Below are 16539 nucleotides of genomic sequence, written 5' to 3' on the forward strand. Positions count from 1 at the left end.
AATCAGCCAGTACCGGAAATGCATGTTTTCAGATTTACTTTTTTGCTTACTGCGTCATCAAAAAGTGGTGTATAGAGCCACCTTAATGTATTGATGGCTTTTCAAAAGGAAATCATCATATTTTTTCCCTTCAAAATATTAAATTGTATTCATTATTTTCAAGTATTATTCAATGAGATAATTTTCTATTAATATAACCTTACATTTGTCCAAGATTAAAAATGACAAAGGCTGAAGATGTTTAGTTTTGATCTTTAATATAAATTGCAACAAAAAACAATATGACTTAATTGAGTCAGTAAGCTATTCATAAACATTCCTGACACGTACATCCAAAATATAAAGCTTGTAAAAGTGAAAGCATAAGCAGTCATGTTTACTTTTCTCCCATTTAGAATCAATTTAGAGTCAATCCAGACTTCACAATTACTGGTATAGTTTCTTCAATTTGTAATAAATTTGATTCCGTTATTATGCATCTGGTAAACGATGCACACTTGATTATTTTCTATCAGTTGGATGTAACAATATACATGTACATGAATTCCAAGATGTTGATAAAACAATCTTTCTGATACCCAAAGTTGGTCATCTAGACCACCATCTATGGGTAAGTTCCAATTTTGGAAATCATGAACACATAAGTTGATGCAACTTCTGTTGGAATAGTGATGGCAGTTTTTAGAAATAAAAACCTTGTTAAATTCGGCACAACTTTGGTTTGTGTTTGTTATTACCCAAAAGTCCACTTTTCAAGTAAACGACAATGAAAGTGTTCCCAGAGGACTGGCTAAAGCATGGATGACCAGAGGTGGAAGCTGCACACATTGACAAACTCCTCCAGGTGGAGGTTTACGCTGCGGACTGGATGATTGGGGCACTCTTCGGTGTCCACCTGATCGTACAGGGAGTCTCTGTACACAGCTCCCAGAAACTACAACAACACAAGTAATACTTATAAAACTATTTAACAGGTTGAGCATACTTTCAAATGATCATGGTCTAAAAAAAGCAATAAACACTAGTAACTTTTTTTAACCTTTCAAGAAAAACAAACATACAGTATTTCATCTTAGAAAACATCGCTTGCAAACAGTCTCTAAAAATCTACAAAAATACTCACAGTTCGATTATCTTTAGCATTTGTCATTAACATGGAAAACATGTCCAAGTAATTGGGATTTAAAATAACCTGAAAAGAGAGAAATGCAGGCTTATGGTGTGCATTGTAAGTAACTTAATTAATGGATCAATACTTATATCAATACCAACACAAAACCTTTAGATACCATTTCATCATTCAGTATATTTGTGGACACCTGATCCCAACTACATACATCAAAATATGCTGAAATATTTTAAACCTATTAAAAATTAAAACAAAATTTATTTTACTGTTTACACTCTTATAGTATTTATAAGCAGACACAAATCTGTAACCGTGAGAATCGATAATGGGCCACATGTCTTGATCCTTAAAAAAACATCACATGCTAACTATGATAGAGCTTTTCACAAACTAAAAATCAAAACAGTGCTGATTGAGCTGATTTGATAATAAACTGATTATTAATTATGGTTTTAACTTACCTGAGATTTTATATTTCCATGTCTAATCATCAAATGTACATGGTATCTAACAAGTTTATGTTATAAAAAGATAGGTGAGCTAGCGCTGCATGTAGACATCATAAAACACAGAAGTTCTAAACCATTGGTTTAATTTTCTGAATCGATTAATTATAAATAGGAGTGCACAGTGGTGCACTGAAATTGTGTTGAGATGTTAAGTATAGTGGGATTCACATCAGCACTAGCTGGCATAATTCATTAACTATACTTTAATTATTCTGTATTTACCCGGTACTGTAATTCCAATTTTGAGGTGAAAAATAAGAGATTTTTCCACTGACCTCTTTAAAACATTGATAGTTTCAAAAATGTAAATCAATTGTCAAATGGCCAAAATAATAACCTAATAAAAATTCCTAAAAATAAGCAATATGGTTGCACATGCAGCAAAGGCAAAATGAGAAACTGATCAGGATGTCTAGTTTTATCATAATCTGACTTTGAAAACATCTGTTCACACTGTATCGGAGCTGTTATCATCAACTTACGATATATTGCACTAGTCCGTCAGATGACGTAAAACATCGGTGAGTATCGGGGTATTTAGCCTGAAGCTTTTTGAACAGTCCACTGTACCACAAGAAGTTCATGTTGAGGAATGGGATGAGTTTTGCATCGATCGAATCCAAGGACATCTGCACCGACATTCCCAGGAGTTCCAAGAACTCTTCAAATTCTAGTTTCTGAAGCTGTAAGTGTAAAAAAAAGTTGTACAAGTTTGATCAAGCCTGTCACAGAGTAAAAACATGTATACTTTAAGATTTTGAGAAAAGACAAATCACAGATCTCATGACAAACAAGAATAGAATTCCAGGGTCCCCCGCCGGTCAAGCAGTATACTAGTATCGAGTCTATCGACCAAGGCTGATTTTCGAACTTGACCAAGGTATTAGTGGTATAAACATTTGGTATAAATTTAATGAAAATCCGTCAAAATTTGTAGGCATGAGAGCGCTTACAAGGTCAGCTTTTCGATAAAACGGAGTCATTATTGTGGTCAAAGTCCCATAACTCCAACAAAAAGTATCGACCAATGCTGATTTTTGAACTTGACCAAGGTATTAGTGGTATAAACATTTGGTATAAATTTAATGAAAATCCGTCAAAATTTGTAGGCATGAGAGCGTTTACAAGGTCAATTTTTGGATAAAACAGAGTCATTATTGTGGTCAAAGTCCCATAACTCCAACAAAAAGTATCGACCAATGCTAATTTTCAAACTTGACCAAGGTATTAGTGGTATAAACATTTGGTATAAATTTAATGAACATCCGTCAAAATTTGTAGGCATGAGAGCGCTTACAAGGTCAGCTTTTCGATAAAACGGAGTCATTATTGTGGTCAAAGTCCCATAACTCCAACAAAAAGTATCGACCAATGCTGATTTTTGAACTTGACCAAGGTATTAGTGGTATAAACATTTGGTATAAATTTAATGAAAATCCGTCAAAATTTGTAGGCATGAGAGCGTTTACAAGGTCAATTTTTGGATAAAACAGAGTCATTATTGTGGTCAAAGTCCCATAACTCCAACAAAAAGTATCGACCAATGCTAATTTTCAAACTTGACCAAGGTATTAGTGGTATAAACATTTGGTATAAATTTAATGAACATCCGTCAAAATTTGTAGGCATGAGAGCGCTTACAAGGTCAATTTTTGGATAAAACGGAGTCATTATTGTGGTCAAAGTCCCATAACTCCAACAAAAAGTATCGACCAATGCTGATTTTCGAACTTGACCAAGGTATTAGTGGTATAAACATTTGGTATAAATTTAATGAAAATCCGTCAAAATTTGTAGGCATGAGAGCGCTTACAAGGTCAATTTTTGGATAAAACGGAGTCATTATTGTGGTCAAAGTCCCATAACTCCAACAAAAAGTATCGACCAATGCTGATTTTCGAACTTGAACAAGGTAATAGTAGTATAAACATTTGCTATAAATTTAATTAAAATCCGTCAAAATTTGTAGGCATGAGAGCGCTTACAAAAAAGTGTGACGGACGGACACACGGACGCACGGACCCACAGACACACGCCCGGCATTTCTATGTCCCCGCACCGCGTTGCGGCGGGGGACAAAAATAGGCCTTTGACAAACATAAACAAACATAATCATTCCCTTGGACCCCCTGAAAACTGGAGAAATTTCCTCGATCCACAATTGATTGTGTTGTTTCAAAATTATGGTTACAGACAAAGAAACACACAACAAATACCGTATATACTCGCCTATAAGTATGGTTCGCATATAAGTCGGTTGCCTTTTTCCAGCTTTAATTTGAAGATTTTGCTGTTGACTCCCTTATAAGTCGGGTTACTTTTTCAGGACAATTGATGTACAAATACTCTCAATAAAATACCACATTTTATCATACATGTTTTGAGTTTTAAAAAAAATTGTCCTTTTTTCACCCCATAATTGCTTCTTGACTATTTCTATCGAGGGTCTATGATGTTAATAACTTTTGATTTAAATGCCATTATTTTTTATAACACTAATTACAAGTTGGTAATAGCTTCAAAACAGGTATCTAAATAGATTGAAAATTTGATGATAGTGATTTATTTCCTTACTGACTGATTAGGTTGGTAATTAGCCCCTTAAACTGGGGTGTTGGCTTGTGTTGTTTTAGATGACATGACCCCTATATCTATTATCACCTTAGGTGTGAAAAACAGACTGCTTGAATTTTCTTTTTAACTTCACTGCATTTATCTGTTTATTATTTAAAAAGAAATATAACTTACTTCTCTCTTGTAAAAATTTGTTTACTATGTCTCACCTATAAGTCGGACCCCCACTTTTCACTCAATTTTCTACTCCCAAAAATCCGACTTATAGGCGAGTATATACGGTATATATAACACATAGAGCCAATTTTATCAAGATGTTTTTTCTTCATTCAAAGACTCACATTATCTTTCTCTTCCAATTTTCCCCCAATCAGCATTCTCTGCCACAGTGAATCCTTTCTACATTTCACCTCTGACCTTTCAATCATGTCATCAATCTTTTGCCTACAAACAAATACGTTATAGTCTCCTTAATGACGGACTTTAAGCTATAAATATAAACAACATGTAAACATGAAATGCTTTATTATTCAAGTGAATGCTCAGAAAATTTAATCTACATTTCAATTTTGAAAGTTCAATTTATTCAAAATTAAATAAACTCAAACCTTGCCAAGTCCCTTTCATTCTCCAGCAGTTTGTACAAGGGCAGGTTGTGGATTTTACTTATCTTCTGGAACTTCTGCACCGCCTTCCTTACACTGATGTGCTGCTTTACAGGAACCACCTTGGTGCGGTCTGAAGAATGAATATATGTTATTGCATCGGTTATCATTTCTTTGCAAAAAATAGGCCATACAAGCAGAATTTGTTTTTCTCTTGAAATTAATTGATTTGTGATTTTGAAATGTTTATGTGGAGATTTACCCCGATTTCATTACTTTAAAAATAACCATAGCTGATATTACCATAACCCACAAATTCCATGGGAATTTTATATTACATAATAATATTATGAAAGAAATTTGAGATATTATAATAGCCTCCACCAGATATTTATTTTTATAAGATTTGCAAATTTGCAAAACATAATTAAACAAATGTTTGCTTCGTAGTTGCAATGACGTGAACAAGCATAGCCTTGTTATAACCTTGAGAAGAGAATATCTTGTACCGGTAGCTTATTGAAATATTAACCAACATGATTTATACATACCGTTACCAGGTATTCATTTTTGATGTAATCATAAAGCTTTTAATATCAAGTTCTGGTTTACGAAAAACATATGGTTTACTGTTGATGCACATACAAATTGAGAATTGTTGGATCAAGATGATCTTTTTTAATTAATGTCAAACATATTAATATCATACAAGTAAATAACTTGTAGCTTAAGTTAAACATAAATATCATACATGTAAAAAAAAACAACAACTTGTAGGCCTAAATCCAAGTTCACAACATACATTCTCTTTATATGATCAAACAGCCATGCTTGAAGTGAGCAAAATCTAGACTCAGGATCCGCATGATTTGAGATGATATTTCAAATAAAATTAAAGTATCGCACTGCTAAAAACCTTGACCTCACACTACCTGACAATTCCTGTAGCACCATGGCCTTGAACTCTCCTGACTTGCTTTCTACGGGGTCTGTGGGAAACAGTTCCGCCTGACTAGTCAGGACAATGAAATAGTTCAGTTTGAGTGTTTGTCTGTCTGTGTCTGTGTTGGGATTGTGTGTAATCACCAGCCCAACAAAGTAGTTTTCACACTGGGGCTTGTTGCCCTTGGGAGGCAGGGTGATGGACTCGGTTTTCTGGGACACCAAAGCAAACTCTGTGGATCTCACAAAGAAGAAATCCTGGAAAACAGATTAGAAAAAAATTCATATGATAATTGATCAGAAACACTTTTAGAAAAACTAAGTATTTGTAAAGTTAAGCAAATATACAAAGTAAGAACAGTTCTATTGTCATTAAATACTGTATACAGGGTTATTTCCCTTTATATACTATATATCACAAAGTTCATTGATACGTGTACTTACATTTTCAATTTCCGGGTCCACACTGGGGATCATCTCAAACTTTTTGAGTTCAATAAGCTTGTTGTTCTGTACCATGAAGTTGTACAAATCACTTCCGTTTGTAGATAGATTGGAAATTGACACTGTATCTGAAAGACATCACCCCAAGATGATACACATCCATACATGCTTATTTTCAATATTTGACAAATAAATTTTCAATAGAAAATCGCTTTTGAAGTTTAATTGACACATGTAAAGAAAAGAATTAGTTTAGAAAATGGTTGATAAATGATACAAAAATTCTATCAAAACTTAAAACCAATTGAATATACCTACACATGTTAGAATACTCATGAATGAAATAATTAACTTAAATAAATGTAGTGGAGGAACAAGGATAGAAATTCAATTAATAGCAAAATTTAAAACCGTTTACTATCAAACACCATAACATTAGGAGCCGACAGAGCTAATAATTACCCTCGGACAAGAAGTTTCTGGAGAACTTTGGGGGATACGGATACACCTGCATGAAGTCCCGGAGGAAACCAGTCAGGTGATACTGTGGCCGGAAAAATGACGGGGAGGACTGGTCAGGCTGAATGCATGACTGAATACATCGCAGGTGAAAATCATGTGCGAAGGAATGCACATGGATTATGTCCTTGCACTTCTCGCATTCATCCACAAACAACAGCTTCAACTACAAAACAACAGGCCAATTAGGTTACCAGCTACTTAATGAAGTAATTTCAACTCTATCATCAAATACTTTCCGACTTTTGTATTAAAAAAAAGAAAAAAGAAAATTAAATACAGAACGACTTTCAGAGGCGAAAGTACTGCTTTTGCTCCGAGTTGACATTTGTGATATAATTATGATAATAATAATGCAGTCAAAAAGTTTGCTGATTTTTTCATGTTTAAGAAGCATACATAGATGCAAGTTACAAAACGACGATGGAAAATCTTTGTGTGCTCACGTGTTTATTGACAGGGATCCCGAGGCGCGTGTTCTCACACACATACATCTCCACACAGAAGTACTGCTCCCTGAAGCTCAGCTTGAGCAGCAAGATCCCAGCCGGCATGGCCTTGTGGAGGTAGCAAGTGGAGCTCTGAGAGTGAGGGGCTCCTGAGGGGGGTGGGGGCGTGGAAGGGTGGTCCTCAGCATGGGCTGTCAACTTCTCATAAGATGATCTACGCTTGTGTGTTCTACATAATATGGACATCATTCATATTAAAGTTTCACTATGCATCATCAATGCACACAATGGAAAACCTTAACATATATGCCAAAATTAGTCGATAGATCCTCTTTTAGTCCATACAGTTGAAATTATTAAGGACAGACGAGACGTTCCTCAATTTTATATAATTTTCCTTGATATTTTATTCCTTATTTAGAAGCATTTAAACCTGCTAATTCCCAAAAATTCAGGGTACATTACCAGGCTCGTTTCGGAGCTAGAATATTTCAAATTTTTCTAAAAATAGCATGCAAACTGCATTTGAATGCTTATAAATAAAGCCATACTATACATTTTCAATTGAACACTTTTTATCAAATTACGGTAAAAAAAAAAGAATCATATAACATAAAAATATAATTATAAAATTACTAAGTGGAAATCTATCTTCCATTTTTCTATTTTTTCCTATCTCCACAATGTTAAATATACTGGACAAAATAAATCTTTCATTTTATGAAGTTTATTACAAATCACTGAACAAGAAACACATACCCTTTTGCATGAAGATTAGGTTGAAGGCTGACTAAAACAAAGCCCAGTGACTGAACATATTTGATGTATTGTTTAAGGAAGGTGTGTCTGAGCTCGATATGCCATGCCTCCTCCCTCTGATGTCGGGGTTGATTGACAGGCGAGTCTGTAGGTGTGACTACAGGCCTCTTCTTCAAACCCTCTTGACTATTTGTCCTCATTGCCCTAAGACTGGACACTGATTGGCCAGAACTGTGTCTGGAGCGCTGTGGTGAATGAAAAGTTCAATTTTGGTGGTTTTCTAATACCTAACAAAAATCACAAAACCCCCCCCCCCTTTTTCTTGAGTTTTGAAAATGTGAAGTATTCTTACCACTTTTTCTGTTGGAGATGAGACAGACAACTGTCTCTGGGTGACCTCGTATTTCTTCATGACCTTCCTTCTCCAAACTGGGTCAAACAAAAGGGGTGTGGCACAATAATGTAGTAACCTTGATACCTGCTTCAGGAGATGAAGGATATCCTCCTGTTGAGTGTAAAAAACTTGTTCTCAGTAATACATAATGGTTTAAACAAATGTTTCAATAAAACATCCACAAGTGCAGAATTGTAGTTTTCCCCCCCGAAATAGAATTACATAAATTACAGTGTATATTCATACCTTAATGGACATGTTTGCTGTTGACTTCTGCATCCACAACAAATACAAACTTCGAAGTTTTTCCAGCTTCTCAATTTCTAAACAAAACAAAAAAATATGCAAAATTAGACTACAGCTTCAGCCTATTTTTATCTAGTATACAATCAAATTAAAAATAGCAATTCTTATAGAACTTTCGGCACAGACCTTTACGATCCTGTAGTTTCAGATCTTGGGTCTGATAGCACTGCTGTTTTACAGTGTCGGACATCTTGGAGAACTCTGTGTGCTGTAGAGGTTTGGAAGGCTTCAGATCTTTGTAGACTTCGTCAAACGCTCGGTAAGAAGATGTGACCACAGTAGACATGCTGTTGTTACGTCGCACCTTTTCAATGGGTGGGGCTGTGCATTTGATCAAGTCATCTAAATTTGTGCTACTTCCAGCAAAAGGATTTTTCTATAGGGACAAAAGATATTTATATTAAGAATTTAATATTAAAACCAGGAATTTTTGTTTTTTTCTGGGACCCTTACAGGTTCTTACATTTGGTTTCTAGGCAGTGGTCCTTACTTTGTCAATGTTTGCCCATGGTTTGTAGAATGGGCAATGGTCCTTACAAGGTCACTGTTTGGTTTATAGAATGGGTAGGGGTCCTTAGCTTGTTACTGTTTGGGTTGTAGAATGGGCAGGGGTCCTTAGCTTGTTACTGTTTGGGTTGTAGAATGGGCAGGGGTCCTTACCTTGTTACTGTTTGGGTTGTAGAATGGGCAGGGGTCCTTATCTTGTTACTGTTTGGGTTGTAGAACGGGCAGGGGTCATTACCTTGTTACTGTTTGGGTTGTAGAATGGGCAGGGGTCTTTATCTTGTTACTGTTTGGGTTGTAGAATGGGCAGGGGTCCTTACCTTGTTACTGTTTGGGTTGTAGAATGGGCAGGGGTCCTTATCTTGTTACTGTTTGGGTTGTAAAATGGGCAGGGGTCCTTACCTTGTTACTGTTTGGGTTGTAGAATGGGCAGGGGTCCTTACCTTGTTACTGTTTGGGTTGTAGAATGGGCAGGGGTCCTTATCTTGTTACTGTTTGGGTTGTAGAATGGGCAGGGGTCCTTACCTTGTTACTGTTTGGGTTGTAGAATGAGCAGGGGTCCTTACCTTGTTACTGTTTGGGTTGTAGAATGGGCAATGGTGGAACAAGCCCATCTTCTGTGCAATCACACTGTGCAGCAGACTGACCCGGGCGTTCTGCCATTGCACCAGTCTGGTGGTGGACTTGGAGAGGGAGCCTGTGGAGTCCCCGGCCCAGTTGTATGTGTACAATGTCAGCTGTGGTAAGAAAGTCAAGCCATATTACAAATGATATAAGTTTTCACTAACTCTCAAAAAAGAAAGGAAATTATAATGCTAGAATCTCAAGAAATAAAAATTCCATTTTAAAAAGCTTCAGAGGGAAGTTATATATGCAAGCAGTATGTTATGCATAATACGATACATTTATACAAAACCATGAGCCTATAACACTCAAAAACATGCCACTGAATCTTCATTAATATTGAAATTTGATAATGAAAATAAATGAAAGTCCACAACTAATTAAACAAATTTCATTTTAATGTGTCATGTTTCACACAGTATTTTGGATCAACTTATCTTACAACAAATCAACAACAAAGACCTTTTTGTCATTCAGGAGTACAAAGAGTAGCCTCTGTCTGGGAATGAACAGGGTGGACCCGATCGGGGACATCTCAATGGAGTCCTGGGAGGGCTGATCCGTCAGGGATTCCCGTCTGGGCTTCTCCGACAAATACGGAGCAAACCTCTGGAACGACTGCTTTGGAAAAGCTGAAATTTTCACATAAAATATATTACCGTAAAAATTTCTGGAGTTTTTTAACATTTCATCAACGAAGTTACATGCACGCAATAACGTAATCTGAAATTCAGTAATGAGTGAGGTATTCTAGCTTTATTAATAGCCAAAATATGACTGAAGTGGAAATAAATCCATGTTGCTGTTCTAAATTTACAAGAAAGTAATACATGTACATTTACATGTAACTAAAAATCAAAATGACCTCTGAGGAAAACATGGTCATTATCTCAATCTTACCTTTGTCTCTCTGACTCTGTCTCATATTGATGTCTGCCATTTCATCTTCACCCATGTCTTGAATGCTTGCCTGCCATTGGTCAACATTTCTTCCAATCAATATAAAAGATGCATCAAATGAAGTGGATGCATAGCAGTGCTTGAAATCAAGAGAGCTCTCTTTATATTTTTCTTCTGCCTGTAACACCAAAAAATAGAAACTTTAACTCATTAAAACTAAGTCTTTTAGAAAGTAAATACATGTAAAGAATATTAATATGAAATGTGAAAGAATGTTATAGGCCATATTCTAAAGCTCTTCTCACACAACAATAAATGTGCATACATCTGATATTATTTGAAAAACCCAATGGCTATTACTTTGAAAATAGTAACTTAAGTTAAATCTGTATAAAAGTCACAAAGGTAAAATGTAAATTAACTTGACAAAATTGATTTTTTGATTGATTCTGCAGACATACCAAAATATTCTAAACCAGAACCATCCATATATATAGGAGTAACTAGAGGTACTGTGAGCAAGCTCACAATTGATACCCCCCGCTAAGAAAATCATAACTCATGTATTTTTTCTATGATAGAAAATATTGGATGAATCTATTTCACCGTCCATTTTCTATAAATAACAACTGCTCTATTTTTTAATAAAACTGTTAATGCTGATATGAGTACACAAACCAATTTCTATTCTTTAAATTCCATTTTAGTTTAAGTTAATGCATAAGGACATTTTCATCCTTATGTTAACAAACATGACTCGAATCAAACAAAATTCCACATGTCAAGCAGCCATTTAATATAAACATTTTGAACAATAAGTATACTGAGCCCGATTTTTTTTAAACAATGACCTTGAACTTCCTCAATTGACCTTGGGTCAAGGTCATGACACACCTTCAGGTTATAAGCAATCTTGATGTGAATTAAGAACTTCCAATATTTGTCCATGAAAAAGATATGGACTGGACATGAATTTTGCACTTTTCTGCCAGTGACCTTGGCCTTGCCCAAATGATCTTGGTCATAAGCAATCTTTGTGTCAAGTAAGAACTTCAAATGTTTCTCCATAAGAAAGATATTGACCGGATACGAATTTTGAACTTTTTTTGCCAGTGACCTTGACTTTGCCCAAATGACCTTAGGTCAAGGTCATGACACACCCTTAGGTCATAAGCAATCTTTGTGTGAAGTTAGAACTTCCAATGTTTCTCCATTAAAAAGATATGGACAGGACACGAATTTTGATCTTTTTTCTGCCAGTGACCTTGACCTTGCCCAAATGACCTTGGGTCAAGGTCATGACACACCCTTAGGTCATAAACATTCTTTGTGTGAAGTAAGAACTACCAATGTCTCTCCATAAGAAAGATATGGACCGGACACGAATTGAACAGACAGACGGACAGACGGACTGACGGACAGTCGGACAGACGGACGGACGGACAAGGTGATTCCTATATACCCTCCAAACTTCGTTTGCAGGGGTATAATAACCCCTCTAGTGAATAAGGGACTTATTGATGATGATGTGACATTGACTTTTATCAATGACCTTAGATCTTAGTACAAATTCTTGTATCATCTAATAAAACCCAGAGGAAGAGACAAAGAAAGAGAGAGGAGAGAGATGGAGAGAGAGAAGAGGTGAAAGAGAAAATTAGTAGTTAATTATAATTAATACTTGCATTAACCACTGACCTTAACAGCATAAAAAAATGAACAGAAGTTGAACTGAACAAGTCTGGGTGTACTATAAATAAGACCACAGCTTACATGTAGAGGCTTCCTGAATGGGTTATACTGGGTGAACTGTCCGGGGTGGTCTGGCTCCTGTCGGAAAATCCGTGGGCAGATGTCTCCAGATGAAGCCGTTTTGACCAAACTTTGAAACTCCATTATGAACTGGTTTAAACTTAGTCTGGATTTAAAGGTTTGCTCCAGTTTGTTCACTGCTGGTGTACCTATAAAAATAATGCAAGTAATAAGTATCAATCTATTGAAAAGCACAGGTGCTTGAGTACAGCCCCCTTCCCTTTCCATCCCTCAAGTATAGACCCCTGAAACTTTATTTTTTTTTTTATTTACAGTAATCATCCATTCATGAAATATTTCTATATAATCTAGTTTATACATGTATTCATTCAAAATAAACATTTTTAAAAAATCAGACCCTCTATATATGTAATAAAACAAGGTTGCTAACTTTGTCTGACAGCCAAAAGGCACTGCTGACAAATATTTGTTGAAATGTACAATAAATATACAACTACCAGTAAAAATGGTGACCTCATGTTGTAGCCCAATGATTCCATACACTGAATAACTTCATGCCATGCTGATGTAAATACATTTATTGGATAAATTTGGACAATTTTCATTGACAAGTTTTGAACCAATCCATATAGGATCAACTAAAGTGAAGGTTAATCACAATGAATATCTAACAGGCATATAGCATCAGGGGGGCAAGGATGGGCCCGCCCCCCCCCCCCCCCCCCCCCCACTTTTTTTCGCAACAGAATTTTTTTTTTAACTTTACTTAGAGAAAAACATATTATCATGGAGAATTATCAGGGAGTTGGCCCCCTCCTTTTTGGAGAAATCTATAAAAAAAAAAAGTGAAATTAAGGAAATAAGGAAATTAACAGTAAAATTGAAGTTATTATAGAGACTTTTTTTTTGGTCAAGAATTTTTGGATGAGTCTGCCTCCAATCTGATTAAAATCAGATCCTTTGATCCGCCCACTTAGATTGCTATGATCTAAGTGAGCAGATCAAAGGATCTGATTTTAATCAGATTGAGTCTGCCTCCTCCCCCCACCCCCAACTTTCAAAATGCTTTGAAATATAATGTATGAAGAAATTGTCATTAAAGGACAGATACCTCTTACATTACAAAAATTTGACTGAGTAAATAAGGAAATTAAACAAACAAAACTTTATAAATCCAATCCAATGGATTCAAGAAAATCATTATTTTATAAATCAAGTCATAGTACATAAAGTTTGATCCTAGTATACATGTACACGTTCTGATGGTATTACAGGTACCGATAAAATACTGCCTGGTTTTTACATCAGAACAGTCCTTTCAAAATTTCAATTTTCTGAATACCTTGACTGTAGCAGTAATCCAGCCACTTTGCCATCTGGTCAGTGAAGATGGGACACAGTCTGCCCCTCTCCCCCTCCTCATACAGGCGGATTATATGATGTTTGTCAGACATCTTTTCAGTGACACTGCCACCAGATGTCACTGTTGGAGAGGCCACTGGAGAGGGGAACTCAAAGGACTAAAGTCAGATAGAGAAATCAGTCAAAATGAGGTCAGTTCAATCTTTTAGCCCCTAAAACTGATGTTTATATAAAACTGATATACGATTTTTACAGTAGAAAATTAGTTTTGAGGACGAAAATTATTCCTTCTGAAAAAAAAAAAAGAACATTTGTCTAGACTATGTACTCAAAATTTGTACTTTAATTGATGAACAGGAACCAGTAGATAAAAAATTCGTAATTGCTGAAGTTCATTAACTTTTAATAGATTTGAGTCAATTTTTCAAAAGTGCTAACAGAATCAAAAGTCCACCTTTGTAGAAGAGTCTGGTGGGGGTGACATGAATCGTGACCTTGTCGACCCAAAAGTGTCCTTGACAAACTGTAGCGGCGACGGGGCAGTTTTACTGGTGCTGAGCACCTTCGTAGATATCTCCACAGAGTTCTTCCTTGACAGAGTTGTAGGTCTCTTCTCAACTGATTCTGCAAACAAGCATCAAATATCCCAAAATGACTATACAATTTTCTCAAATTACTTCTGCTTTGCTTCATAATTATAATACTTATAAGTGAGCAATTGTTTCACATTTGAGCCTAAATGAATACAATTAACTCTAATTTCAAAAAACATTTTTCAGAAAATGAGTTAATTCCAATAAATTTGATGTAAGAATTTCATAAACCTTCATTCAATTGTATGAAAAGTGAAATGGCAGAAAGTTCCATCATTTTGCCTTTACCTTTTGTAACCACTGGAGAGGAGGGAGCAGAGAGGGCGGGGGTGGGGAGGATGTCCTGTAGTTGGTGTGGAACCAGACAGATGGAGGAGGTCAGAAAATAGTACTCCATTATGACATCATTCAAGGCGTGTTTCATTGCTCCAATCAGCTTCTCATTAAGTGTGTCAAGGTCAGCAGAACCTCTCTCCCAAACTCTGAACTGAACCAGGGCAGTGGGACCTGTTGGTAGGTATTGGTGGTGTCAGTGTAAAATTTCCCATGTTTGTGTAAAATCATGCCCACTTAAAACGTACATGTATATTATGTTTTCCAAAACATCATATTTATCAACCATAAAAAAATTCAGATTTTGACCAAAACTACGATGCTGTGGAGCCATAAAACTAACAAAGAGCTCGCTTTTGACCTCTGTCTCACCTTTCCACTTTGTGTTCCTTTTAAAAAAGTGAGACTAAGATAAAAAGAGAGGTCACTTAAGTTTTATGGCTCCTGAGTCTGATGTCCTGGATAACTCAATAACATTACAATGGACAACTGCCTGACTTGGTCAGTTGTTCTAAACTTCAACTGGTGGCCCACTCACCTGGTTTCTGGACAGTCCTTGGACTAAAGGGTGCAGTGTGGGTGAGGCAGTCAAACTCCTCCAGGGTCTCCACCTTGCTGTAGTTGGTTCGGGAGGGTTTGGGGCACCTCAACAGAGACACGCGATGCCTCTGGCCATCCACCAAAGACACACTCACACAGGCTATTCCTGAAATCAAGATCAGCCAGATAGAAAGTCAGCATTATCTAAAGCGAACTGTCTGGTTCTATGTCAACATGGTATCTATAATCTAAAAAAATCATGCAATTCTCTTCCTTAATTACCTAATAAATACCATTTAAAAAGTTTTGAAAGAAAACTGTTATTAATTGTGGAACTTTGAACAATCTTTTCTGACTGAATACATGTTTATATTATTTATAATCTAAAAAAATCATGCAATTCTCTTCCTTAATTACCTAATAAATACCATTTAAAAAGTTTTGAAAGAAAACTGTTATTAATTGTGGAACTTTGAACAATCTTTTCTGACTGAATACATGTTTATATTATTTATAATCTAAAAAAATCATGCAATTCTCTTCCTTAATTACCTAATAAATACCATTTAAAAAGTTTTGAAAGAAAACTGTTATTAATTGTGGAACTTTGAACAATCTTTTCTGACTGAATACATGTTCCCACATCAATTAAAAAATCCAGTTTAATATCCATGGCTGATATCTGCCTCACCTTTTCCTCCCGAGGAGTGAGGCCTGATGTACAAAAACACCTCATCATCAGAAATAGGGTGGCACACACTTCCAATCTTGTCCTTGAAGTCAAAGAGAAGAACATCACAGTTTAATGTGTGAGATATGTGGGCAATCTCCAACTCTCTTAACAGCATGTAATCTCTATAGCGTGCTATACAGTTCAATGCAGCTATGACCATTATCATAATAAGTAAAGAATGGCTGAACACTTTATCTTACACTAAGCCACACACAAAAAGGAAATTGGTTCCCTTATCCCACGGGATATAAAAGATTTATCATTGTTTCATTTATTAATCAAGAACCCCTGATACAGGTAAATGGTTTGAGTTGGGCTGTACCTGGAATCTGTTCTCAGGCTTGTTGTCGGCGTAGTTTGGGGCGTGAGAGAACTGCGACATGTTCTGCTTCAGATAGTACATCAGGGCACAGAGCGGGATTGGGAGGATGCTGGGAATGGTCAGTAACAGCTCATGGCTCAAGTCTTGCATCGGCTTCTGAATGAACTGTACACAGCAAAGGGAGAAACATCAGAGTCATTGAAAAATCACGATATTATCTCATTG

At 36.0% G+C, this 16539-nt stretch overlaps 1 protein-coding gene across 2 annotated transcripts in view; it reads right to left on the minus strand.

Annotated features, from left to right (window-relative positions):
- Nucleotides 1-240: 240 nt before the first annotated feature.
- LOC128165784 (KICSTOR complex protein SZT2-like) overlaps nt 241-16539 on the minus strand; it is a 55152-nt gene continuing 38853 nt past the window's right edge. For both annotated transcript variants that reach the window (XM_052830615.1, XM_052830614.1), the window contains exons 40-62: nt 16315-16479; nt 15951-16032; nt 15258-15425; nt 14675-14893; nt 14248-14417; nt 13774-13951; nt 12432-12619; nt 10659-10836; nt 10221-10390; nt 9701-9871; nt 8757-9006; nt 8571-8647; nt 8283-8435; nt 7931-8175; nt 7169-7400; nt 6666-6888; nt 6204-6331; nt 5750-6017; nt 4821-4950; nt 4554-4656; nt 2121-2321; nt 1124-1192; nt 241-934 (exon numbers count right to left, since the gene is read on the minus strand). In XM_052830615.1, the coding sequence (XP_052686575.1) occupies nt 791-934; nt 1124-1192; nt 2121-2321; nt 4554-4656; nt 4821-4950; nt 5750-6017; nt 6204-6331; nt 6666-6888; nt 7169-7400; nt 7931-8175; nt 8283-8435; nt 8571-8647; nt 8757-9006; nt 9701-9871; nt 10221-10390; nt 10659-10836; nt 12432-12619; nt 13774-13951; nt 14248-14417; nt 14675-14893; nt 15258-15425; nt 15951-16032; nt 16315-16479 (3912 nt within the window). In that variant the 3' untranslated portion in view covers nt 241-790. The remainder of the gene's footprint in view (nt 935-1123; nt 1193-2120; nt 2322-4553; nt 4657-4820; nt 4951-5749; nt 6018-6203; nt 6332-6665; nt 6889-7168; nt 7401-7930; nt 8176-8282; nt 8436-8570; nt 8648-8756; nt 9007-9700; nt 9872-10220; nt 10391-10658; nt 10837-12431; nt 12620-13773; nt 13952-14247; nt 14418-14674; nt 14894-15257; nt 15426-15950; nt 16033-16314; nt 16480-16539) is intronic.

Source organism: Crassostrea angulata, chromosome 10 (assembly GCF_025612915.1).
Source record: "Crassostrea angulata isolate pt1a10 chromosome 10, ASM2561291v2, whole genome shotgun sequence".
NCBI classification, from domain to species: domain Eukaryota; kingdom Metazoa; phylum Mollusca; class Bivalvia; order Ostreida; family Ostreidae; genus Magallana; species Magallana angulata.